The sequence below is a fragment of the Rhinatrema bivittatum genome, chromosome 2 (assembly GCF_901001135.1).
Source record: "Rhinatrema bivittatum chromosome 2, aRhiBiv1.1, whole genome shotgun sequence".
In the NCBI taxonomy this organism is placed as follows: domain Eukaryota; kingdom Metazoa; phylum Chordata; class Amphibia; order Gymnophiona; family Rhinatrematidae; genus Rhinatrema; species Rhinatrema bivittatum.
Window position 1 is genome coordinate 657,632,737 of NC_042616.1, and position 26,278 is coordinate 657,659,014.

Consider the following 26,278-nt stretch of genomic DNA (forward strand, 5'->3'; position numbering starts at 1 on the left):
TTTGGTCTTCTTCTGCCGTCATTTCTATGTTTCTATAAATAAAGAGGAATTACGACCTTCTGTTTTATTCACTATACCCTTCCTAATAATTCCTAACATTGTTTGCTTTTTTGAATGCCGCAGGCTACTCAGCTGACAATTTCAATGTATTATCCACTATAATGCCTAAATCTTTTTTCTGATTGTAGGTTTCATGTTAAGATTTACCAATCATGTAACTATAGCATTAGTCATTTTTCCTATATGCATCACCTTGCACTTGTCCACATTAAATTTAATTTATCATTTGGAAATCCAATCTTCCAGTCTTGGAAATGCCTCCTGCAATTTATCACTATCTGCTTGTGATTTAACTACTTTGAATAAGTTGTGTCATCTGCAAATTTGATCACCTCACTTGTGATTCCCCTTTCCAGATCACTTATAAATGTATTAAGCACCAGTCCAAGTACAGATCCCTGAGGCACTCCACTACTTACCTCTCCCCACTGAGAAAACAGACCATTTAATCCTATTCTGTTTTCTGTCTTTTAACTATTTTGCAATCCACAAAAATACATTGCCTCCTATTCCATAATGGTTTAATCTTCTTAGAAGTCTCTCATGAGGGACTTTGTCAAACGCCTTCTGAAAATCCAAATATACTACATCTACTGGTTCACTTTTATCCACGATTATTATCTCCTTCAAAAATATGTAGCACATTTGTGAGGAAAGACTTCACTTGGGTAAATCCATGCTGGCTGTGTCCCATTAAACAATGTCTATCTATATGCTCTGTGATTTTTTTCTTTAGAATAGTCTTCATGATTTTTCCGGGCACTGAAGTCAGGCTCACCAATCTATAGTTTCCCAGATCACCCCAGAGTCCTTTTTAAATATTGTGGTTACACTGGCCACCTTCCAGTCTTCAGGTACAATGGACAATTTTAATGACAGGTTACAAATTACTAGAAATAGATCTAAAATTTCATTTTTGAGTTCTTTCAGGACTCTAGGGTATATATCATCTGTTCTAGGTGAGTTGCTCCTCTTCAGTTTGTCAATCTGGCCTACTACATCTTCCAGGTTCATTGTGATTTGGTTCAGTTCATCTGAATCATCACCCTTGAAAAACATCTCTGGAACAGATATCTCCCCAGCATCTTCATTTATAAACACCAAAGCAAATAATTCATTTAGTCTTTCCATTATGGCCTTATCTTCCCTAAGTGCCCCTTTAACCCCTTGATCATCTAACGGTCCAACCAACTCTCTTGGCTGGCTTCCTGCTTCGGATATATTTTTTAAAGTTTTTATTATGAGTTTTTGCCTCTACGGACAGCTCTTTTCAAATTTTCTCTTAGCCTATATTATCATTGTTTTATATTTAACTTGTCAATGCTTATGCTTTTCCTATTTACCTCAGATGGATCTTCCAATATTTGAAGGAAGTTTTTTGGCCAACACAGTCTCTTTCACTTCACCTGTTAACCAAGCTGGTATTCATTTGACCTTCCTTCCACCTTTCCTAATGCATGGAATACATCTGGATTGCGCTTCTAAGATGGCATTTTTAAACAATGTTCTCGCCTGTTGTAAACTCTTAAGTGCACCTTTCTTTTTTTTTTTTTATCTTCCTCATTTTATCAAAGTCTCCCATTTGAAAGTTTAGTGCTAGAGCTGTAGATATACTTATTATCCCACCAGTTATTAATTCAAATTTGTTCATATTATGAACATTATTGCCAAATGGCCCCATCGCCATTACCTTTCTCACCAAATCTTGTGTTCCACTAAGAATTAAAAAGCTCCCTCTCTTGTTGGTTCCTGAACCAATTTCTCCATGAAGCCGTCATTTATTCCATCCAGTAACTTTTCCTCTCCAGCATGTACTGATGTTACATTTGCATGGACCTTTTCCTCTCCAGCAGGTCCAGATGTTACATTTACCTAGTCAATATTGGGGTAATTGAGATCTCCCATTATTACTGCATTGCCAAATTAGTTAGCTTCCCCTTAGCATTTCATCATCTGTCTTATCATTTTGGCCAGGTGGACGGAAATACATCCACATCACTATACTCCTTCCCCAACACACATGAGATTTCTACCCATAAAAATACCACTGTGCATGGAAAGAGACTTAGCCTGACACTCAATATATGCACCATAGTAAAAAGGCACTTTGATTTGGGGCAAGTTTTTGGGAGGTGATGTTACAATGAATACCTCTGAATGTTTCTGTAAAATTTACATCATTAAAGAATTTTAGACCTTATAAGCGATGAAAATTCTAACAAGAGGAGTTGAATTGTACACTGTAATCTCTGCATTGTACAAATCAACTCCTTTTCTTCACTTATAAGGACTAAAATTCATTAATGATGTCAATTTTACAATGAATACCTCTGAATGTTTCTGTAACACCACCCCCAAACCACCTCCCAAAAACTGTGTTCTTCCTGGATATTTAAAATTCGCGTAGCTCCCGTGTGTTTTTGCGAGCAAGGCTTTTAAAATCTACCTCTTAGTCTCTTGTAGGAGACTAAGGTAGTTCTTTACTTATAGGAACATAGACTACTTTTGCTTTCATGGGAACCTTTTTTTTTGGATGCCTTAACTTTCTTATTTTGTTAGTATCCTTCGAAGATACCTCCCTCCAAACCATTAACTACTGAGGTACTGTCAGCTTTCCCCCTTGTTCTAGTTTAAAAATGCTCTATCACCTTTATAAAGGTTAGCATCAGCAGCCTCATTCCACTTTGGTTAAAGTGGAGCCCATCCTTTAGGAAAATATGCCCCCTTCTCCAAAAAGTTGGCCAGTTCCTTACAAAACTGAATCTCTCCTCCCTGCACCATTTTCTCATCCATGCATTGAGACTCTGGAGCTCTGTCTGTCTCTGGGGACCTGCTTGAGGAACAAGAAGTATTTCAGAGAATGCTACCCTGGAGGTTCTACCTAAAAGTCCAAATTTCGCTTCCAGAACCTCCCTCCTTCACCTTCCTATTTTGCTGGGGCCCACATGTACCATGACAGCCAGCTCCTCCCCAGCACTGTCTAAAATCCTATCTAGGTGACGAGTGAGGTTCACCACTTTCACACCAATCAAGTTACCAGGTGATCCGCATGTCACCTATCTACATTCCTAATAAATGAATCACCAGCTCTGATGGTCGACCTAACCCTTCCCTCCTGGGCAGTAGCTCTGGAAGACTCGTTCTGTGTGCGAGAGTACAATGTATCAATTGGAGACTAGGTCCTTGCTACAGGATCACGTCCAGCTACACCAGGGTGATGTTCTCTAGTCAGGTGATCTTCCACTTCCAAGCAGCACCAGGGCTGCAAGACTGCAGTTGGGACGTGGTTATGTCCCTGAAGTCTTCTCTATATACCTGTCTACTTCAGCTGCCACTCTAGCCTCCAGAGATCAAACTTGTTCTCTAAGAGCTCTTTGTACTGGGTACACACATAAAACTTCTCACCAACGGGTAAAAATCATGCATGTAGCACTTGATGTAAAAGACAGGAAGGTCCCCCTCTTGCTTCTGGACACTTGAATGTTTTTTGGCACATCAGAATTTTTTTTGCCTGCCAACATAAAGTTAAATAAAGGCTTATATCCTCTTCAGGTAGGCCAAGTAAACTCACAGTAAACACCTAAATGGTTCAAACTGCTTAGTAATTGGAGTTCTAAAATGTTCTCTGTGAAGATAGCAAAATGTTGCTTACCTGTAACAGGTGTTCTCACAGAACAGCAGGATGTTAGTCCTCACATATGGGTGACATCATCAGGATGGAGCCCAATCACGGAAAACTTCTGTCAAAGTTTCCAGAACTTTGACTGGCCCCTACTGGGCATGCCCAGCATGGCACTAACCCTGCAGCCAGCAGGGGTCCCCATTCAGTCTTATTTGAAAGCTACAGGCAGTGCCGAAAATTAAAACAATAAAATGTTACGAACCCAACACCGTGAGGTGGCGGGCGGGTTTCGTGAGGACTAACATCCTGCTGTCCTGTGAGAACACCTGTTACAGGTAAGCAACATTTTCCTTTCTCACAGGACAAGCAGGATGGTAGTCCTCACATATGGGTGAGTACTGAGCTGAGGATGTCAGAACATGCACCAAATGTACCCAAATGCGTGCAACAGGCATAACAACTGGGGCGGAATTTGGTAGAGGGCATCCTGAACCCCACCAGGCAGGCGGAAGGGTGTTGGTACGTCACGTTGTAAACAGGTTACGAAGGACAGACTGGCCGAAGATGGAGTCTTGTCTTCCGGCTTTGTCCAAGCAATAGTGGGCTGCAAAGGTGTGGAGAGAACTCCAGGTAGCAGCCCTGCAAATGTCAGGAAGTGGCACCGAGCTTAGGTTTGCTACTGAAGTTGCCATGGCCCTCACAGAGTGTGCTTTAACACTGTCTTGAAGTGGAATGCCCACTTGCTGATAGCAAAAGGATATGCAGTCCGCTAGCCAGGAGGAGAGAGTCTGCTTACCCACAGGCTTCCCTAACTTGTTAGGGTGGAAAGAGACGAACAATTGATTGCTTTCCCTGTGGGCAGCTGTACGGTCTAGGTAAAATGCTAGAGCCCGTTTACAGTCAAGGGTATGCAGAGCCTGTTCTCCTGGGTTGGCATGGGGCCTGGGAAAAAAGGTAGGTAGTATGATGGATTGATTAAGACGAAAATCCGAAACTACCTTAGGTAAGAATTTAGGGTGAGTGCGGAGTACCGCCCAGTCCTGCAGAAGTTTAGTGTAAGGCGGATAGGTAACTAGAGCCTGCAATTCACTAACTCTGCGAACTGAAGTGATAGCCAAAAGGAAAATCACTTTCCATGTGAGATATCAAAGGTCACAGGAGTGAAGAGGCTCGAACGGTGGTTTCACGAGCCGACTCAACACCAGATTAAGGTCCCAAGAAGGGGCCGGAGGACGTAGTGGAGGCTTGATATGGAGCAAGCCCTTCAAAAAGCGTGTTACAAGGGGTTGTACTGATTAGGGACATCCCAGACACCTTTATGGAAGGCGGCTACTGCACTGACATGCATTCTGATGGAGGAAGTCTTTAGACCTGACTCAGATAGATGCCAGATATAGTCCAGAAACTTCAGGATTGGACAGAAAAGCGGGTCAAGGGACTGAGAAGAGCACCATAACGTGAACCTTTTCCATTTGTAAGAGTGAGATTTTCTCATAGAAGGCTTCCGTGAAGCAATCAAGACACGGGAAACTGGTTCAGAAAGGTTAAGTGGTTGAAGGATTAACCTTTCAACATCCATGCCATCAGGGATAAGGCTTGAAGATTGGGATGGCGTAGGCTCCTGTCGTTCTGAGTGATCAGAAGTGGGTCGTTTCCCAAGGGAATGTGCCTGCGTATGGAGAGATCCTGAAGTATTGGAAACCACACTTGGCGTGGCCAGTGAGGTGCTATCAGGATCATGGTTCCCTTGTCCTGATGTAACTTCACAAGAGTCTTTGAGAGAAGAGGAAGTGGAGGGAATGCATAAAGCAGACCTGTTGTCCACGAGAGGGAGAATGCGTCTCTGGGTCGAGAGAGTTTGCTGCGAATGAGAGAGCAGTAGTTTTCCACTTTGTGTTTTTGTGGGGACGCAAAGGTCTATTCGAGGATATCCCCATTGTTGAAAAATGGAGTTTGCTACTGAGGGGTTGAGAGACCACTCGTGTGGTTGAAATACGCGACTCAGCTTGTCCGCCAGCACATTGTCCACTCCCGGTAAGTAGGTGGCCTTGAGGTACATCGAATGGGAGAGAGCTTCCGCCCATATTGTGCAGCTTCCTGACTCAGAAGGAAGGAGCCCGTACCTCCCTGCTTGTTGATGTACCACATGGCCACCTGGTTGTCAGTCTGAATCAGGATGATGATTTGAAAGGCGATCCTGAAAAGCCCAGAGAGCATATCTGATTGCTCGAAGTTCCAGGAAATGTATTTGGTGTTTGGCTTCCTCTGGAGACCAAGAGACTTGTGTCTGCAGATTGGCTACGTGGGTTCCCCACCCGAGGTTGGAAACGTCGGTGGCGAGAATGATTTGAGGATTTGGAACCTGGAAGGGCAATCCCTGGAGGAGATTGGTCTGATTTTTCCACCAGGCGAGAGACAGATGGAGTGAGTTGGTGATGTGGACAATGGCCGACAGAGGTTGAATAGCTTGAGTCCATTGAGACCTCAGAGTCCAGTGCATGAGTCTCATGGCCAAGCGGGCCATTGGTGTGACATGGACTGAGGATGCCATGTGTCCCAGGAGGATGAGAAATTGGCGTGCAGTCGCAGAATGCTGAGACTGTAGCTGGTGAACAAGAGATACAAGAGTCGGTGCTCGTTGTTGAGGCAGGAAAGCCTTTGCCTGTAAGGTGTCCAATTCTGCCCCAATGAACGATAAGGTTTGAGATGGGACTAAGTAGGATTTGCCGTAATTGACAAGAAATCCTAACAAAATTAGTGTGTGTAAGGTTAGTTTGAGGGACGACAGAGCAGCTTGCTGAGTGGGAGCCCTGATTAACCAGTCGTCCAGATAGGGGTAGACGTGAACACCTTGTGTCCTGAGGAAGGCTGCGATAACTACGAGGCATTTTGTAAAGACTCGTGGTGCAGACGCTAGGCCGAATGGAAGCACTTGGTATTGATAGTGCTTGGGGCCTACTAGAAACCTAAGGTACTTGTGATGAGCTGGAGTTATCGCAATATGAGTGTATGCGTCCTGGAGGTCCAGAAAGCAGAGCCAGTCTCCTCTTTGTAGAAGAGGTAGAAGCGATCCCATGGTGACCATCTTGAACTTTTTTCGCTGGAGGTACTTGAGGGCCCAGAGGTCCAGAATAGGATGGACGCCTCCCAATTTTTGGGGGATTAGAAAGTACCAGGAATAGAACCCTAGGCCTTGCTAACAGTATGGAACAGGTTCTATTGCTCTTGACTGGAGAAGGAGGGAAACCTCTTAATCCAGAAGAATGACGTGTTTGGATGTTCTCCACGTCTGTAGAGGTGGGGAGTCCGTGGCAGGGCGAGAAAGTTCAGATGGTAATCTTGAGCAATGATTGCTAATACCCATTGGTCGGATGTGATTGAATGCCACATGTTGTGGAAGTGGTATAATCGACCTCCCACTGGTATGTATGACAGAGGAATCTGGCTGCTGCTCTCTAAGTGGAAGTCAAAAACCTGAAGCAGGTCCTGGTTGAGAAGCTGCTTGTGGTTTTTGTTTACGGGCTTGACGAGACTGCGGTTTTTGATAAGGTCTCGTGGCACGTGACCTGGCTGGTGGCGGGTAAGACTTCTTCGGGCGGTAGAATGACTTCTTAGAGTCCTTTCTGAAGGGCTGTTTTGAGGAGAAGTCAGAAGGCATCAAAGAGTGCTGTCTTAGGATCTCATGATGGTCCTTTAATTCTGCCAGTACTTCTGGGCGAAGGTCAGAAGACTTGAACCAGGCCCACCGTCTCGCCAAAATAGCAGCTGCAGACACTCTGGTAGAAGTGTTAAAAATGTCATAAGATGTTCTAATCTCATGCTTGCCTGCCTCAAACCCCTTGTTTACTAGGGTTTGTAATTGTTCTTGAAATTGCTGAGGCAGGGAGTCTGAGAATTCCTGTATCTGCTTAAAAATGACTCTGTTATATTGGGTCATATAAAACTGATAGGCGGCAATTCGGGAGATGAGCATGGCCCCTTGAAATACTCGGCGACCAATGTTATCTAGGAACTTCTGTTCCTTTCCAGGAGGAACAGATGAGTGAGGATTTGACCTCTTTGCCCTCTTTTGTGCAGACTCTACCACGACCGAGTGGTGATCAAGCTGTGATTTTTGAAAACCTGGGGCTGACTGCACCAAATAGGTAGTGTCAGCTTTCCTGTGTACTGGAGCAATTGATCCAGGATGTTCCCAGTTCTTCGTGAGGAGATCAAGAAGGACCTGATGGATGGGAATAGAGGTGATTACCTTGGGGGCATCCAGGAATTCGAGCAACCATCATCTGGTGCTTATCATCCTGTTCCGTCTGTAATTGGAAGGGAACCAATTCAGACATTTCCTTCACAAAGTTTATAAAGGAGAGGTCCTCTGGAGGAGAACGCTTCCTACTCTCAGTGGGTGAAGGTGGTGAAGGTAAATCATCGGTGTCTGTTGACGTATCATCAGCCCAGGTGTCATAAGGATCAGCGCCCGTCCCTCTAGGAACTAGAGGGGGACAGGGTGGTTGGATACCTGAAGGTCCCGGTCTAGGCTCCGAAGGAATTGGAGGAATTATCGGAGGCACCGATGATGGCATCGAAGGCACTGGTGCAGGCATCGAGGGCATCAATGGATGACTCGGTGGTGCCGACTGACGTATTGGCACCGACGGATGAGTTGGTGGCGAGGGACGTATTGGCATTGATAGCTGAGGCATAACTCCAGATGGAGGGACGCAGAACGGTGTTTCTCCTCCTGATGATGCTGTCAGTGGGGAGGGCATTGGAGCCATCGGAGACCCGGGATCCATCAGTGGAAAAGCAGCCATAAGCGCTTCCATCCTGGATAGCAGTGGTGCCAGCGCTGCCGGAATCGGGTCGATGAATGGTTCCACAGGCGGTGCCGGTGTCGGAGGAACCTGAAGATGTTGCATCGCCTTGTCGATGGCCTCCTGAACCATCCGGTCCAGTTCTTCTCGGAGACCTGGAGCAAGCAGCCCCGGCTCTGGAACAGAAGAAGGAGGCAGAGGCATAGCCAGAGGGACCACAGTTAAAGGCGGAGTCGTGGCTCCTGATCCCCGATCGGGTGAGGGTTGCCTCGGTGACCCGGTCACAGGAATGGTCGGGTGCCTTTCCTGGACGGGGTTTCTTCAACAGCAGCTCGGACGATGGCAAGGTCGATGATTTTGCTCCCTTGATGGTCCAAGTCTTACGGTGTCAATGGCGATGTTTCTCCCTGCGATCCCCTCGATCCTGAGGAGGAGTAGAGGGTATCGATGGCCGAGAAGTCGTCAATGCTGGTCGGTGGTCGATGCTGACGCGAAGTTGACGGTGCCTGTTCCGATGACATCGATGCAATGGACGGAGTCGAGGTTTGAGCACGGAAGAGAAGTTCCATCTTCTCCATTCTGGCCTTGCGACCCTTCTGTGTCATTAGGGCACATTTGGTGCAGGTCAAGACATCGTGCTCGCGTCCTAAACACATTACACAGACTTTATGGGGGGTCTGTGATAGACATGGTGCGGGTACAGTCCGGGCACCGACGAAACCCCGATGCCACGGCCATGGAAAAAATCGAGCCGCGGTACAGTCGACGGCCAGTAGGCTGCGAGGGCCAAACTGTAATCGACGGGAAACGGGTAAAAACTTACCGGAGTACCACGGACAGAGAAAACTTAGAGGAGGGACCCCTGTGGGGCAATTTAACTTTTAGTAATTCTGTGAGGAAAATTCCTGTCAGGAATCTCTTCAGAGCTCCTTTACCGCGAGGCTACTGCTGCGCGGAAAAAAGAAGACTGAAGGGGGACCCCTGCTGGCTGCAGGATTAGTGCCATGCTGGGCATGCCCAGTAGGGGCCAGTCAAAGTTCTGGAAACTTTGACAGAAGTTTTCTGTGATTGGGCTCCATCTTGCTTGTCCTGTGAGAAAAAGCATAATGTGCAGTGCTGAAACAGGCTAGAGTGTTAGAATAGCCACAACCCAACTACTTGCAAATTTGAAACCATTGCAGAACACACGTGAAGCATTTTGAGATTAATTAGAAAGGACATGAACCTAACTCATATGCAAGAAATACTCTTTATAGACTAACCTGGAGATCTGAAATAGTATCAACTGTGAACATCTGAGCACCAAGTTCTTCTTTTTCCCAGGCATCCAAAACCAATGACTTTCTTACTTTCTTCACAGAAGAAATATGCTAGAAATACATTTGTAAATAACATTAACAGAATTGCTGCAATCTAGATTACCAATATGTTTTGTAAGTGCTACATTATGGCATTACCTCTTGTTTGCAGTTTATATAGACAGGATCATCTTCCTCTCTGAGGAATATGTCTTTTCCAGTTTCCTGTTTTAAGACCTCTCTAATATCTTCTTCCAAAAAGGCAAGAGGCTGTGACTATGATATTGAAACAAACAGGAAACATTAGTATTAACTGTGTTATTTTTCAGTACTGATTAATTTAGTAATTAAATCAAATTTGAAAAATTCTGTTCAAGTGTATAACTTTGACAACAATATTAGCAGTTATAGGAAAGCATAACAGATTTATTACTAACAACTGTAATCTACAATATTATAGTAAATGTTATCAGGTCTGATTGGTTATTTTTGCATATTTCTGTAAAGATTGTAAAACTAGAGACTGGTAAAACCAGGTCAGATTAAAATTCAGCCACAGACACCCCCTGACCCAGAACAATCTGCACTATACTCAAGAAACAGCCATCCTTCTCCTATATGTTTGCCCACTTCTTTATGTTTAGTTTTTTCCTAACTTCTTTGTTCCTGACTTTGTCTCTATCTCAATGAGTAGCACACTCATTGCTTATTCTTTCTTTTTCACTCTCAAACACTGCTTCATAAACTAGTATTGGTCTTATTACAAAGTTGTACTCCTCTCCTTTTACCCAGGCTGAGATTCCCTGAACACATATAATGCCACTTGTTTCTATCCACTTTAGTCATCCAACTGTTGTTGTTACTTTGGCATGGAACTCTGACAAAAATTTCTTTGTTTGCTCTAAATTGCTGCCACCATGAATTTTTCACTATTTTGATATTTTTTTTTTGTTTCCAGTTTTTTTAAATCTCTATCATGTTTTTGCTTTTTTGCTGCTAAGTAAAAAAAAAGGTTTCTCCCTTCCCTTCAGTTTCATTATTTCAGAAAAGTCTCCAACATCAGATAGAAACCCCTTCAAACTGTGTGTGAAGCGCTGCCATAAGATGAGTAGCCAGGACTCCAGGAGCTTAGGCTCCCATCATGACTCTACTGCTTGCGGTCCATGTGGGACAAAGTTTTCTGCAAGTCAGTAAATAAAGGATCATGAAGCTAAAATATGAATTGTCATCCTTTTCTGAGAAAGAGAGCTCCTCCTCGAAGAGACCATACCAAAAAAAGATCAGTGTAGAGGCGGTACAAGTTTCTCTTCAAAAACTGATTCTAGAAAGAGGAAACAGAGCAATTCACTCGTGAACTATCATCTTTTAAACTCCAGTTCAAAGTCATTTGAGAAGTACTTAAAATAAAGCTATCAAAGCTGCTGATAAAGTCTCAATCTCATCAAATGCTGCTGTAAACTTTATAAAGAACAGCTGTTCTTCACAACCACTTAAGTTCTAATAAACATTCCCCAGAGAGACTTCAAAAACCAAGGTTGTTACCAGAATTATTCTTCCAATATTTCCCTATGAGACTTCAATGGTTGCTATTGCTCCTCATGGTGGCTATATTATAGAGCAACCTGAAACATGTTTGTAACTAAGACTAATGTCTGTGTATCTCCTAATGTCAAAACTGATTCTCTAATATACATGCAATTAGTGGGGGGAAAAAAATTAACCCAAATTTTGCCAACTTCAGAAATGCAATTCTAATTCAGATCCCTAAAAGGTTTTAATGATGAATAAACTTTGAACTTTTTACGTTGCAAAGAAAACAATAGAACTAGGGGTCATGAAATGAAACTCCAGGGGGCAAATCAGAACAAACATCAGGAAATATTTCTTCAAGGAGAGGGTGGTGGATATCTGGCATGCCCTTCCGGAGAAGGTATTGAAGACAAAAACAGTCAAAGAATGCAAAGGGGCATGGGATAAACACTGTGGATCTCTAAGGGCTAGAAGACAGAAATGAAGAAATGCATGTGTGTGTGTGTTGGGGGGGGGGGGGGGGGGGGGGGCGACGACTTGCTGGTGTGGCAGTTATTACCTTAGCAGAAGGCATGAAGATTACTATTCTTAACCAATAAGCCTTGAAGCTTTTAATCCAACTGCAACACACAAATTGGATTTGAACCGTAGTATCAATATAACAAATTCCACAAAATAATCTACCACGTGATATTAAATGCCAATGTTATTGAGCCTTTGACAAAACCCTCATTCAAGAGCAAATATGCAGGCACTATGCCGTGTTTGACAATATTCACTTTTAAGAATATGGGATCTATAAAGTCAACTGCTCACCTCAAATTTGTTGTAATCATCGGGATTGTCAACATGGATTTTTTTGTGAAGGAGATTCAACCTTAATTGTTCTGTTTTTTCTTTACTTTGTTTTTTTCTTAACTTTTTTAACACTTTTAAAAAATATTTATACGCTTTTGAGTCATGTGGATTAGAAACACTTTCAACGCCTTATAACCACAGAAAAAAAGGGGACACTTATCGTTATGTTGTTCTGCAGCGGCACCAAGCTTAAATGCCCTGCCGGGAACACTGCGTGTTTCGTAGGAAAACTTATTTCATGGGCTCGGGCTTCAATGTCACTATAAAATAAAAAATCATGATTAAACCATGATAATAATACATTCCATACAGTCCATTTCTAAGTAACATACGTGTCTCTCTGTGAATGGAACTCCTTTCAGCGTCTTCTTCAAGCTCGGCTTTTTCAAAAATGGAGCTGCCATAAGGAAAAAGGGGGAGGATTTAAACTGATGAATGACTCATACACTGACCAATGGGAGCCCAAACCTGAACAATTACAACCAATAGATACTCTAGAGAACAGCCTTTTAAATCAAGGACATCCATTCAATATTATCATTCATTCCTGCTGGATACTCAGTTGCTAATTTAAAAATCCAACGTTGTTCTTTATAGTTCAATTCAGAACGTTTATCACCACCCTGAGAGGGTGCTAGAATATGATCTAATATTGTCCAATGTAAATTTGAAAATTCATGCTGTGCAGATAGACAATGCTGTACAATTGGAGCCTCAACATTTTTGGTATTTAAACGGCTGCGATGTTCTCGCAGCCGAATTTTAATAATCCTAGATGTACGTCCAACATACAATGAAGGACAATCGCATTGTATAATGTAGACCACATTATCTGTGTTACAATCCGAAGAAAAGTTTTTGAAAAATGTTTCTCCTGTTCCAGGATGTTGCCATGAATTACCTTCAATCGTAGTGCTGCACATATCACAGTGGCCACATGCTTTATGTCCGGGAACCTGTGGTAATCTTCTTGGAAAGGTGGATGTTGCACGGACTATAGTTCTTAATATTAGAACCCCTTTGAAATGATATTAGGGGAGGGTCAGAAAAAATAGAATGTAATTGAAGAACATACCAATGCTGGTGTACACTTTTAATGATGGCCGCCGATTGATCAGAATGTTATAAAACAAATACATTGCGGGATATAGATTTTCTGGATTGATAGTCCAATAATGTTTGTCTACGAGAATAAAGTGCTCTTTTGTAGGCTGCATGGATTGCAAACAGGGGGTACCCCTCTCCAAAAATCTTTTAGCCATGATGTATGACTGTTGTTTAAAGTTCTGAACAGAGGAGCAGATACGTCTCAAACGAAAATATTAACTCACAGGTAAGCCATTCTTGAAGGCCTTTGGATGAAAACTATGATATCTAAGCAGGTTGTTCCTGACTGTCACTTTCCGATGTATAGCAAATGTTGCTTACCTGTAACAGGTGTTCTCACAGGACAGCAGGATGTTAGTCCTCACATATGGGTGACATAACAGGATGGAGCCCAATCAAGAAACACTTCTGTCAAAGTTTCCAGAACTTAGACTGGCCCCTACTGGGCATGCCCAGCATGGCACCAACCCTGCAGCCAGCAGGGTCCCCCTTCAGTCTTGTTAAAAAGTTACAGGTAGTGCTGAAAATAAAATAAGAAAACGTTTTGAACCCAACACCGTGGGGCGGGTTTCGTGAGAACTAACATCCTGCTGTCCTGTAAGATCACCTGTTACAGGTAAGCAACATTTGCTTTCTCACAGGACAAGCAGGATGGTAGTCCTCACATATGGGTGAGTACCGAGCTGAGTATGTCCGAGTATGCAACAAATGTATCCAAGATGTGCAACAGGCACAACAACTGGGGTGGAATTTGGCCAAGGGCATACTGAACCCTAACGGGCAGGCGGAAGGGTGTTGGTAAGTCAAGTTGTGAATAGGTTACACAGGACATATTGGCCAAAGATGGAATCTTGTCTTCCGGCTTTGTCCAAGCAATAGTGGGCTGTAAAATTATAGAGAGAACTCCAGGTGGCAGCCCTGCAAATGTCAGGAAGCGGCACCGATCGTAGGTGTGCTACTAAAGTTGCCATGGCCCTCACAGAGTGTGCTTTAACACGGTCTTGAAGTGGAATGCCCGCTTACTGATAGCAAAAGGACATGCAGTCCACCAACCAAGAGAAGAGAGTCTGTTTACCCACAGGCTGCCCCAATTTGAAAGGATGGAAAGAGAGAAACATTTGAGTGCATTTCCTGTGGGAAGCTGTACGGTCTAGGTAGAACGCTAGAGCCCGTTTGCAGTCAAGGGTATGCAGAGCCTGCTCTCCTGGATTGGAATGGGGCCTGGGAAAAAAGGTAGGTAGTATAATGGATTGATTGAGATGAAACTCCGAAACTATCTTAGGTAAGAATTTAGAGTGAGTGCGGAGTACTGCCCGGTCCTGCAGAAGTTTAGTGTAAGGTGGGTAGGTAACTAGAGCCTGTAATTCACTAACTCTGCGAGCGGAAGTGATAGCCAAAAGGAAAATCACTTTCCATGTGAGATATTGAAGGTCACAGGATTGAAGAGGCTCGAATGGTGGTTTCATGAGCTGACCCAAAACTAGGTTGAGGTCCCAAGAAGGGGCCGGATGACACACAGGAGGCTTGAGGTGAAGCAAGCCTTTCAAAAAACGTGTTACAAGGGAGTTGTACTGATATGGGGAACATCCCCGACACCTTTATGGAAGGCAGCTACCGCACTAACATGCATCCTGATGGAGGAAGCTTTTAGACCTGACTCTGACAAGTGCCAGAGATAGTCCAGAAAATTTGTGATTGGACAGGTAAAGGAGTCAAGGGATTGAGAAGAGCATCATGACGTGAACCTGGTCCATTTGTAAGAATAAGATTTTCTCATGGAAGGCTTCCGAGAAGCAATCAGGACACGGGAAACTGGTTCAGAAAGGTTAAGTGGCTGAAGGATTAACCTTTCAACCTCCATGCCGTCAGGGACAAGGCTTGAATATTAGGGTGGCATAGGCACCCGTCGTTTTGAGAGATTAGAAGCGGGTCCTTTCCCAAGGGAATGTGCCTGCGAATGGAGAGATCCTGAAGTATTGGAAACCACACTTGGCACGGCCAGTGGGGTGCTATCAGGATCATGGTTCCCTTGTCCTGACGTAACTTCACGAGAGTCTTCGAGAGAAGTGGAAGTGGAGGGAATGCATATAAGAGACCGGTTGCCAATGAGAGGGAGAACGCATCTCTTGGCTGATAGTGTGGGCTGCGAGTGAGAGAGCAGAAGTTATCTACTTTGCGATTCTGAGGTGACACAAAGAGGTCTATTTGAGGATAACCCCATTGGTGGAAGATCGAGTTCCTTACTGAGGGGTTGAGAGACCACTCGTGCGGTTGAAAGGTGCGACTCAGCTTGTCTGCCAACACATTGTCCACTCCCGGCAAGTAGGTGGCCCTGAGGTACATCAAGTGGGAGAGGGCCTCCGCCCATACCTGCGCAGCTTCCTGACACAGAAGGTAGGAGCCCATCCCTCCCCGTTTGTTGATGTACCACATGGCCACCTGGTTGTCCGTCTGGATCAGGATGACTTGATTGGAGAGGTGATCCTGAAATACCCTGAGAGCATATCTGATTGCTCGCAGCTCCAGGAAATTTATTTGGTGTTTGGCTTCCTCTGGAGACCAAGATTATTGTGTCTGAAGATCGGCCACGTGGGCTCCCCAACCGAGGTTGGAAGCATCGGTGGTGAGAGTTATTTGAGGGTCTGGAGCCTGGAAGGGCAAGCCCTGAAGGAGATTGACCTGATTTCTCCACCAGGCGAGAGACTGACAGAGTAAGTCGGTTACGTGGACAATTGTCGACAGGGGCTGAATAGATTGAGTCCATTGTGACCTTAGAGTCCACTGCATGACTCTAATGGCCAAGTGGGCCATTGAGATGACCTGAACTGAGGACGCCATGTGTCCCAGGAGGATGAGAAAGTGGCGTGCAGTCGTGGAGTGCCGAGACTGCAGCTGGTGTGCAAGAGACATGAGAGTGAGAGCTTGCTGTCGAGGCAGAAAAGCCCTTGCCTGCAAGGTGTCCAAGTCTGCCCTAATGAATGATAAGGTTTGAGATGGGACTAAGTAGGATTTGTCGTAGTTGACGAGAAATCCGACTGAAATTAGAGTGTGTAAAGTAAGATCTAGGGACAACAAAGCAGCTTGCTGAGTGAGAGCCCTGATTAACCAATCGTCTAGATAGGGGTAGACATGGACACCTTGAGTCCTGAGGAAGGCTGCAACTATGAGGCATTTTGTGAAGACTCGTGGTGCAGACGCGAGGCCGAATGGAAGCACTTGGTACTGATAGTGCTTGGGGCCTACTAGAAACCTCAGGTATTTGCGATGAGACGGAATTATCGCGATATAAGTGTATGCGTCCTGGAGGTCTAGAAAGCAGAGCCAGTCTCCTCTTTGTAGAAGAGGAAGAAGAGAGGCCAAGGTTACCATTTTGAACTTCTCTCGCTGTAGGTACTTGTTGAGGGCACGTAGATCCAGAATTGGATGAACGCCTCCTGATTTTTTGGGGATTAGAAAGTACCGGGAATAGAACCTTAAGCCACGCTGAGAGTAGGGTACTCGTTCTATTGCCTTGGACTGGAGGAGGAGGGAAACCTCCTGTTCCAGCAGGATGGAGTGATTGGATGTTCTCCACGTCGGTGGAGGTGGGGAGTCCGGTGGAATGGAGAGAAAGTTCAGACGATAACCTTGAGCAATTATTGCTAGGACCCACTGGTCTGAGGTGATAGAGTGCCACCTGTTGTTGAAATGGCACAATCGACCTCCCACTGGTATGTGGGGCAATGGAAGCTGGCTGTTGCTCTCTATGCAAGAGTCAAAAACCGGAAGCACTCATATCACGATAATTCCATCTCATCGCAAATACCTGAGGTTTCAAGGAGCTGCTTGCGGTTTCTGTTTTCGTGTCTGACGAGACTGGGCTTTTTGAAACGGTCTCGTAGAACAGGTTATAGTTGGTGGCGGGTAGGACTTCTTCAGGCGGAAGAATAACTTCTTAGAGTCCTTCCGAAAGGGCTGTTTTGAAGAGTACTCAGAAGGCATCAGAGAGAGCTGTCTCAAGGTCTCATGATGGTCCTTGAGTTCCGCCACCGTCTGTTGAATCTGCTCGCCAAACAGACTGTCTTCTACACAGGGCAGGTCAGACAATCTGTCCTGAACTTCAGGGCGAAGGTTGGAAGACTTGAGCCAGGCCCATCATCTTGCCGAGATAGCAGCTGCAGATACCCTGGTAGCAGTGTCAAAGATATTGTAAGATGATCTGATCTCATGCTTCCCTGCCTCAAAACTCTAGGGTTTGGAGTTGCTCTTGAAATTGATGAGGCAGGGAGTCTGTTAAGTCTTGTAGCTGCTTAAATAAGACCCTATTATATTGGGTCATATAGAGCTGATAAGAGGCAATTCGGGTGATGAGCATTGATCCCTGGAAGACACGGCGACCAATGGCATCTAGAAATTTCTGTTCCTTGCCTGGGGGAAAGGAAGTGTGAGGTTTTGATCTCCTTGTTCTTTTCTGGGCAGATTCGACAGCCACAGATTGGTGAGCCAATTGAGGTTTGCAAAAGCATGGAGCTGACTGAACGAGATTGGTGGTGTCAGCTTTCCTGTGGACTGGAGCAACAGAGCCAGGATGTTCTCAGTTCTTTTTGAGGAGATCCAGAAGAACCTGGTGGATAGGGATGGAGGATATTTCCTTGGGAGCATCCAGGAATTGTAACACTCCATCATTTGATGCCTGTCATCTTGTTCAGTCTGCAATTGGAAGGGAACCAATTCAGACATCTCCTTCACAAAATTTATGAAGGAAAGGTCCTCTGGAGGAGAAAGCTTTCTGCTTTCAGTAGGTGAAGGTGGTGAAGGCAAATCATCAGTGTCTGGTGAAGAATCATCAGTCCAGGTGTCGTAGGGATCAGCACCTGCTCCTCTAGGGAGTAGAGGAGGACGGGGTGGTGGGATCACTGAAGGTCCTGGTCGAGGCTCCGAAGGACTCGAAGGAATAACTGGAGGCACCGATGAGGGCACTGAAGGCACCTGTGCAGGCATCGAGGGCATCGATGGATGGCTCGGTGGTGCCAATGGATGCGTCGGCACCGATGGGTGGATCGATGGCATCGACGTATCGGCATCCCGATGACAAAGCAAGTGGGGAGGGCACCGGAGCCATCGGTGACCCAGGGTCCATCGGTGGAAAAGCGGCCATAAGCGCTTCCATCCTCGAGAGCAGCAGTGCCAATGCTGCTGGAATTGGGTCAGTGGTCGGTTCCGCAATCGGTACCGGTGTCGGTGCCGGAGGAACCTGGAGTTGATACATCGCCTTGTCGATGGCTTCCTGAACCATCCAGTCCAGTTCTTCTTGGAGACCTGGAGCAAGCAGCCCCGACTCCGGAACAGAAGAAGGAGGCAGAGGCATAGCCGAAGGGACCACCGCTAAAGGCGGAGTTGCGGCTCCCGATACCCAGTCGGGTTAGGGTTGCCTCGGTGACCCGGTCGCCGAAAAGGTCAGTGCCTTTTCTGGACGAGGCTTCTTCGACGGCGGCTCGGACGATGACGAGGTCGATGATTTGGCTCCCTCGATGGTCCGAGACTTTTGATGTCGGTGGCGATGTTTATCTCTACAATTCCCTCAGACTTGAGGGGGAGCAGAGGGTGTAAAAGGCCGAGAAGTCGTCGATGACGGATGGTCACCGGCCGGAGGTCGATGCTGGCGCGAAGTTGATGGTGCCGGTTCTGACGACGTTGATGCAATCGACGGCGTCAGGGTTTGAGCACGGAAGAGAAGTTCCATCTTTTGGTGTCATAATGGCATTTTTGGTGCAGGTTAGGACATCATGCTCACATCCGAGACACATTACACAGACTTTGTGAGGGTCTGTGATGGACATGGTGCGATTACAGTCCGGGCACCGGCGGAACCCCAACGCCATGGCCATGAAAAAATTGAGCCGTGGTACAGTCGACGGCCAGTAGGCTGCGAGGGCCAAACTCGACGGTAATCGACTGAAAATGGTTAAAAAACTTACCGGAGTACCGCGGCTTGAAAAAGTTGAAGGAGGATCCCCTGTGGGGTAAATTAAATTTTAGTAATTCCGTGAGGAAAATTCCTGTCAGGAATCTCTGCAGAGCTCCTTAACCGCGTGGCTACAGCTGCACGGAAAAAAGAAGACTGAAGGGGGACCCCTGCTAGCTGCAGGGTTGGTGCCATGCTGGGCATGCCCAGTAGGGGCCAGTCAAAGTTCTGGAAACTTTGACAGAAATGTTCTGTGATTGGGCTCCATCCTGTTATGTCACCCATATGTGAGGACTACCATCCTGCTTGTCCTGTGAGAAAGACATTTTAATTGTTCTACCTTCTTTGATGATAGAAATGTCCAAAAAAGAAATCTGAGAAAAATCATAGTCAAATGTGAATTTCAAATCCTTGTCAACTGAATTTATCTATGAAAACAATTTTTGTAATTGATTTTCATTAGACTCCCAGAAAAACACCAAATCATCAATGTAACGAGCCCAAAAAGATATGTTGTTAAAAAATGACGATGTATAGATATGTGTGGTTTCTAATTTGTTCATAACAAGATTAGCTACTAAAGGAGCCACTGAGAACCCCATGGCAATACCTTGAACCTGTAGGTAAAATTCTTGTTCAAACAAAAAATAATTATGTTGCAGAACTAAACGAGTGATGGACATCAAAAAGGACAAAGGAATTCGATGATCCTAGTGGAAAGGACTTCAGCTAAAATTTCCAGCTAATATTACATCCATTGATACCAAAATAGTTTGTTCAGAAATTACAGTATGACTGTCCAATTTCTTAAGGACATGAGTGGTGTCTTGGTCATAAGATTGCATATTTTTTACGTATTTTTGTAGGAATTTATCCAGAAAAACCGCGAATGGTTCCAGAATCGATCCATTACTGGATATTATTGGCCAAAGTGGTGGGTTCTCCAAATTTTTGTGCACCATTGGAATCCCGTAAAGAACCGGGATCCCAGGATGAGAAACCAGCAAAAACTGACGTTCCTTCTTAGTAAGAAATGACATCTTCCTCTCTACTAGTAGATCTTCTATGTGTGCCTTTAAATGAGTCGGATCTTCTGTCAAGTGTTGGTAATATTTACTAGCCTTGACATGTTCTTTCAAACTGTTAATGCACTGACTCTTATTCTGGATAACAGTACAACCCCCCTTATCAGCAGGTTTTATGATTATCTCAGGATTAGAGGATAGCGAACGTAATGCCTCCCACATTGTATGTGAAAAATTAACATATTGTTTCTTGGGAGAACCTTCAATGTTATCCATATCATATAACACTAGGCCACGGAATGTGGCAATGTTGGGGTCCAATGGGCCAAGGGTTATCCATTTTGATTTGGGATGTACTAAGGACATAGTGTCCTGAGGTACCTCATGAGATTCACAGTATAACTTTAATTTAAGTTTCCTTATAAACCAAAATAAGGAAATTCGGCTATCAAAAGAATCGTAATAATTATGAGGGACAAATGACAAACCCAAATCTAGTACTTCTTTTTGTGTATCAGTCAAAGAAATGTCAGACAGATTAATTACTGTGGATCGTACCGTGTTTTGGATCTCGTCTGAGGGCCTTCCCAATCCATGTGAGCCTGCGTTATTGGGTCTTTGCGTGGTTGTCTGCGCTGCCCTCTCTGTTGCCAACGACCCCTTCTGCCACGGCCAAAAAAAGATTGGTTACCACGTGAGGATTGGCCTCTACCATAAGCCCCGTGTGAACCGTCACTGTCAGAACTGTCTGAACTGTCACTAGAATTTTCAAAAGTGACATGACGTGGAACTGGTTCATCATTTTTATTTAACCATTGATACACCCCTGTTTGCAATCCGTGCAGCCTACAAAAGAGCACTTTATTCTCCTAGACAAACATTATTGGAATATCAAGCCAGAAAATCTATATCCCGCAATGTATTTGTTTTACAACATTCTGATCAATCGGTGGCCATCATTAAAAGTGAACACCAGCATTGGCATGTTCTTCAATTACATTCTATTTTTTCTGACCCTCCCCTAATATCATTTCAAAGAGGTTCTAATATTAAGAACTATATTGTCCATGCAACATCCACCTTTCCGAGAAGATTACCACAGGTTCCCGGACATAAAGCGTGTGTCCATTGTGATATGTGCAGCACTACGATTTAAGGTAATTCATGGCAACATCCTGGAACAGGAGAAACATTTTTAAAAACTTTTCTTCGGATTGTAACACAGATAATGTGGTCTATATTATACAATGCGATTGTCCTTCATTGTATGTTGGACGTACATCTAGATCTATTAAAATTCGGCTGCAAGAACATCGCAGCCGTTTAAATACCAAAAATGTTGAGGCTCCAATTGTACAGCACTGTCTACCTGCACAGCATGAATTTTCAAATTTACGTTGAATATTAGATCATATTCCAGCATCCTCTCGGGGTGGTGATAAACGTTCTGAATTAAACTATAAAGAGCAACGTTGGATTTTTACATTTGCAAATGAGTATCCAGCAGGAATGAATGATAATATTGAATGGATGTCCTTGATTTAAAAGGCTGTTCTCTAGAGTATGTATTGGTTGTAATTGTTCAGGTTTGGGCTCCCATTGGTCAGTGTATGAGTCATTCATCAGTTTAAATCCTCCCCCTTTTTCCTTATGGCAGCTCCATTTTTGAAAACGCCAAGCTTGAAGAAGACGCTGAAAGGAGTTCCATTCACAGAGAGACACGTATGTTATTTAGAAATGGACTTTATGGAATGTATTATTATCATGGTTTAATCACTATTTTTTATTTTATAGTGATAAAAACATGACGAGCCCGAGCCCATGACGAAGTTTTCCTATGAAACACGCGCAGTGTCAAAACGTCGAGTTTGAACAAGACGCTGAAAGGAGTTCCATTCACAGAGAGACACTGACATGGAAGCCCGAGCCCCTGACAAAGTTTTCCTACGAAACACGCGCAGTGTCGGGCGTTTCAGAGAGAGCATTTAAAGTCAATGCTGCCTCATACAATCGGGCGTTCCCAGCAGGGCATTTAAGCTTGGTGCCGCTGCAGAACATAACGATAAGTGTCCCCTTTTTTTCTGTGGTTATAACGCGTTGAAACTGTTTCTAATCCACATGACTCAAAAGCGTATAAATATTTTTTAAAAAGTGTTAAAAAAGTTAAAAAAGAAAAAAACAAAGAAAAGAAAAACCAGAAAGAACAATTAAGGTTGAATCTCCTTCACAAAAAAATCCATGTTGACAAACCCGATGATTACAACAAATTTGTGGTGAGCAGTTCACTTTATAGATCCCATATTCTTATAAGTGAATATTGTCAAACACAGCACAGTGCGTGTATATTTGCTCTTGAATGAGGCTTTTGTCAAAGACTCAATAACATTGGCATTTAATATCACATGGTTGATTATTTTGTGGAATTTAATCCAACTGCAACATTGTTCCCCACTTCTACAGCATGGGGAAAAATGGGAATTGGATTCAGAAAACAGATGGACCCAACTTCTATAGTACCATAGAAACATAGAAGTGACGGCAGAAGAAGACCAATAGGCCCATCCAGTCTGCCCAGCAAGCTTTCACACTTATTTTCTCATACTTATCTGTTACTCCGACCGCTGAGTTCAGGGCCCTTATTAGTAGCTTTTAGATTCTAATTTCCTTCCACCCCCGCCATTGATGCAGAGAGCAGTGTTGGAGTTGTATCAAAGTGAAGTATAAGGCTTAATGTCTGAGGGTAGTAACCGTTGTATCGAGCAAGTTACCCCGAGGTTTGTATACTCATACTGCTCGGATCACTGCCTTGTTAGATGCTGGCTGGATGTAAATCCTATTTCTTCATTCCCCCTGCCATTGAAGCAGTGAGCTGCGTTGGATATGCATTCAAAGTGTAGTATCAGGCTTAATTTATTAGGGTTAGTAAATGCTGCAATAAGCAAGCTACTCCCACGCTTATTTGTTTACCCAGACTGTGCAATTCAGTCCTTTGTTATTGTCTGAATATAAATCCTCTTTTCTTCATTCCCCTGCCATTAAAGCAGTGAGCTGCGCTGGATATGCTTTCCAAGTGAAGTAACAGGCTTAAATTGGTTCGGGGTAGTAACCGCCACAACAAGCAAGCTACTCCCACGCTTATTTGTTTACCCAGACTGTGCAATTCAGTCCTTGTTGGTTGTTATCTTCATTCCCCCCTGTCATTGAAGCTCCATGTTCCATGTATGTTCCATGTAAACCGCCTTCCCGGCGATAGTTTTCTCTGTTAATTGTGAACCGGAGTGATATGTATTGTATACAGGAACTTCCGGTATATAAAAACCTAAAAATAAATAAATAAATAAATAAGCAGAGAACGTTGAAGCAGAGATTTATGCTGGATATGCATTGAAAGTAAAGTATCAGGCTTAATTGGTTTGGGGTAGTAACCACCGCAACAAGCAAGCTACTATCACGCTTATGTTTACCCAGATTGTGCTACCTTGTTGGTTGTTGCCTGAATGAAATCCTCTTTTCCACATTTCCTCTTGCCGTTGAAGCATAGAGCAATGTTGGTTGTTGCCTGAATGAAATCCTCTTTTCCACATTTCCTCTTGCCATTGAAGCATACAGCAATGTTGGTTGTTGACTGAATGCAAATCCTCTTTTCCACATTTCCTCGCTGTTGAAGCATAGAGCAATGTTTATTGAATAAGGGTATTAATCACCAGATAGTAGCCGTCATTCCCGCAAGCCACCCCCATACCTCTTCTCTTCATTCCCATCCTCCATGCTTTATAGATCCACAGTGTTCATCCCACGCCCCTTTGAAATCCTTTACAGTTGTGGTCTTCACCACTTTCTCCGGAAGGGCGTTCCAGGCATCCACCACCCTCTCCGTGAAGAAATACTTCCTGATATTGGTTCTGAGTCTTCTTCCCTGGAGTTTTAAATCGTGACCCCTGGTTCTGCTGATTTTTTTCCAACGGAAAAGGTTTGTCATTGACTTTGGATCATTAAAACCTTTCAAGTATCTGAACATCTGTATCATATCACCCCTGCTCCTCCTTTCCTCCAGGGTATACATATTTAGATTCTTCAGTCTCTACCTCATAAGTCATTTGATGAAGACCATCCACCTTTTTGGTCGCCCTTCCTAGAACTGCTTCCATCCTGTCTCTGCCCCTTCAGAGATACGGTCTCCAGAACTGAGCACAGTACTCCAGGTGAGGCCTCACCAAGGACCTATACAAGGGGATAATTACTTCCCTTTTCTTACTCTAAATTCCTCTCTCTATGCAGCCCAGCATTCTTTTGGCTTTAGCTATTGCCTTGTCATACTGTTTTGCCAACTGCAGATCGTTAGACACTATCACCCCCAGATCTCTCTCCTGCTCCATGAACATCAGCCCTTCCCCCCATCGAATACAATTCTTTCGTATTTCCACAGCCCACATGCATGACTCTGCACTTCTTGGCATTGAATCTCAGCTGCCATAACTTCGACCAGTCTTCGAGCTTCCTTAAATTCAGTCTTATTCTCTCCACTCCTTCTGGCATGTCCACTCTGTTGAAGATCTTAGTATCATCCGCAAATAGGCAAACCTTACCTTCTATCCCGTCCGCGATGTCACTCACAAAGATACTGAACAGGACCGGTCCCAACACCGACCCTTGTGGCACTCCGCTCATCACCGCTCTCTCTTTAGAGTAAGTTCCATTTACCATAACACATTGTCTTCTGTCCTTCAACCAGTTTGCTATCCAGGCCACCACCTTGGCACTCACACCCAAGCTTCTCATTTTATTCACAAGCCTCCTGTGCGGGACCATATCAAAAGCTTTGCTAAAATCCTAGTAGATGACATCGAGCGCTCTTCCTCGATCCAATTCCTTAGACACCCAATCAAAAAAGTCGATCAGATTTGTCTGACAGGACCTTCCCCTGGTGAAACCATGCTGCCTCTGGTCCATCAATTCTGCTGCTTGTAGATAGTTCACTATTCTTTCCTTCAGCTGCGACTCCAATACTTTTCCCACCACTGAGGTGAGGCTAACCGGCCTGTAGTTTTCAGCCTGCTCTCTGCTCCCGCTCTTGTAAAGCAGGACTACCGTCGTTCTTCTCCAATCACTCGGCACCACTCCCGTTTCCAGGGAACTATTGAACAGGTCACACAGCGGAGCTGCCAGCACATCTCTGAGCACCCTCAGTATCCTGGGATGAACCTCATCAGGCCCCATGGCTTTGTCCACCTTCAATTTTCCTAGCTCTTTCCATTCATTCTCTTCCATAAACGGAGATTCATCCATTCCGCTCCCCTCCAGTTTCTTGTTAACTAGCGTCGGTCCTTCTCTGGGGTCTTCTTTAGTGAATACCGAACTGAAGTATTCATTTAATATTTCTGCCTTTTCTTCATCTGTCTCCACCCATTGATCCTTTTCACCTTTCAATTTCAGTATACCACTTTGGACTTTTCTCCTTTCACTGATGTATCTGAAAAATGCTTTGTTACCTCGCTTTACCTCTTTGGCAATCCTTTCTTCCGCCTGACTTTTCACTTTATTGATTGTTTTCTTCGTCTCCCTCAGTTCCACCAGATATTCTTCCTTGTGCTCCTGTCTTTGGGATTCTTTATATTTCTTGAACGCTGTTCTTTTAGCTTTTATTTTGTGTGCCACCTCCTTTGAGAACCAGATAGGTTTCATTTTTCTCTTGCTTTTCTTTACTTTTCTAGCATATAGATTAGTTGCCTTGATAATTGCTCCTTTTAGTTCTCCTAGCTTTCTAGTTTTCCTCCAGGTATTTCCCCATTTCATCAAAGTCCGTGTTTTTGAACTGCAAAACTCGGGTCTTCGTGCTACTTCTCCATATCCTATTTGTGATATGAAGCCATACCATATGATGATCACTGGTGCTGAGGTGGGCACCTACCTGGACATTAGAGACATTATCTCCATTAGTGAGAACTAAATCGAGTATAGCTCCCTCCCTCGTGGGTTCCATTACCATTTGTTTGAACAGAGCCCCTTGCAAGGCATCCACTATCTCT

General features: G+C 44.3%; 1 protein-coding gene across 2 annotated transcripts in view; it reads right to left on the reverse strand.

Annotated features, from left to right (window-relative positions):
- MYBL1 (MYB proto-oncogene like 1) overlaps nucleotides 1-26,278 on the reverse strand; it is a 489,278-nt gene that overhangs the window by 87,393 nt on the left and 375,607 nt on the right. For both annotated transcript variants that reach the window (XM_029591403.1, XM_029591402.1), the window contains 2 exons: nucleotides 9,948-10,064; nucleotides 9,753-9,860 (listed from right to left, as the gene is read on the reverse strand). In XM_029591403.1, coding sequence (XP_029447263.1) covers nucleotides 9,753-9,860; nucleotides 9,948-10,064 — 225 coding nt within the window. The remainder of the gene's footprint in view (nucleotides 1-9,752; nucleotides 9,861-9,947; nucleotides 10,065-26,278) is intronic.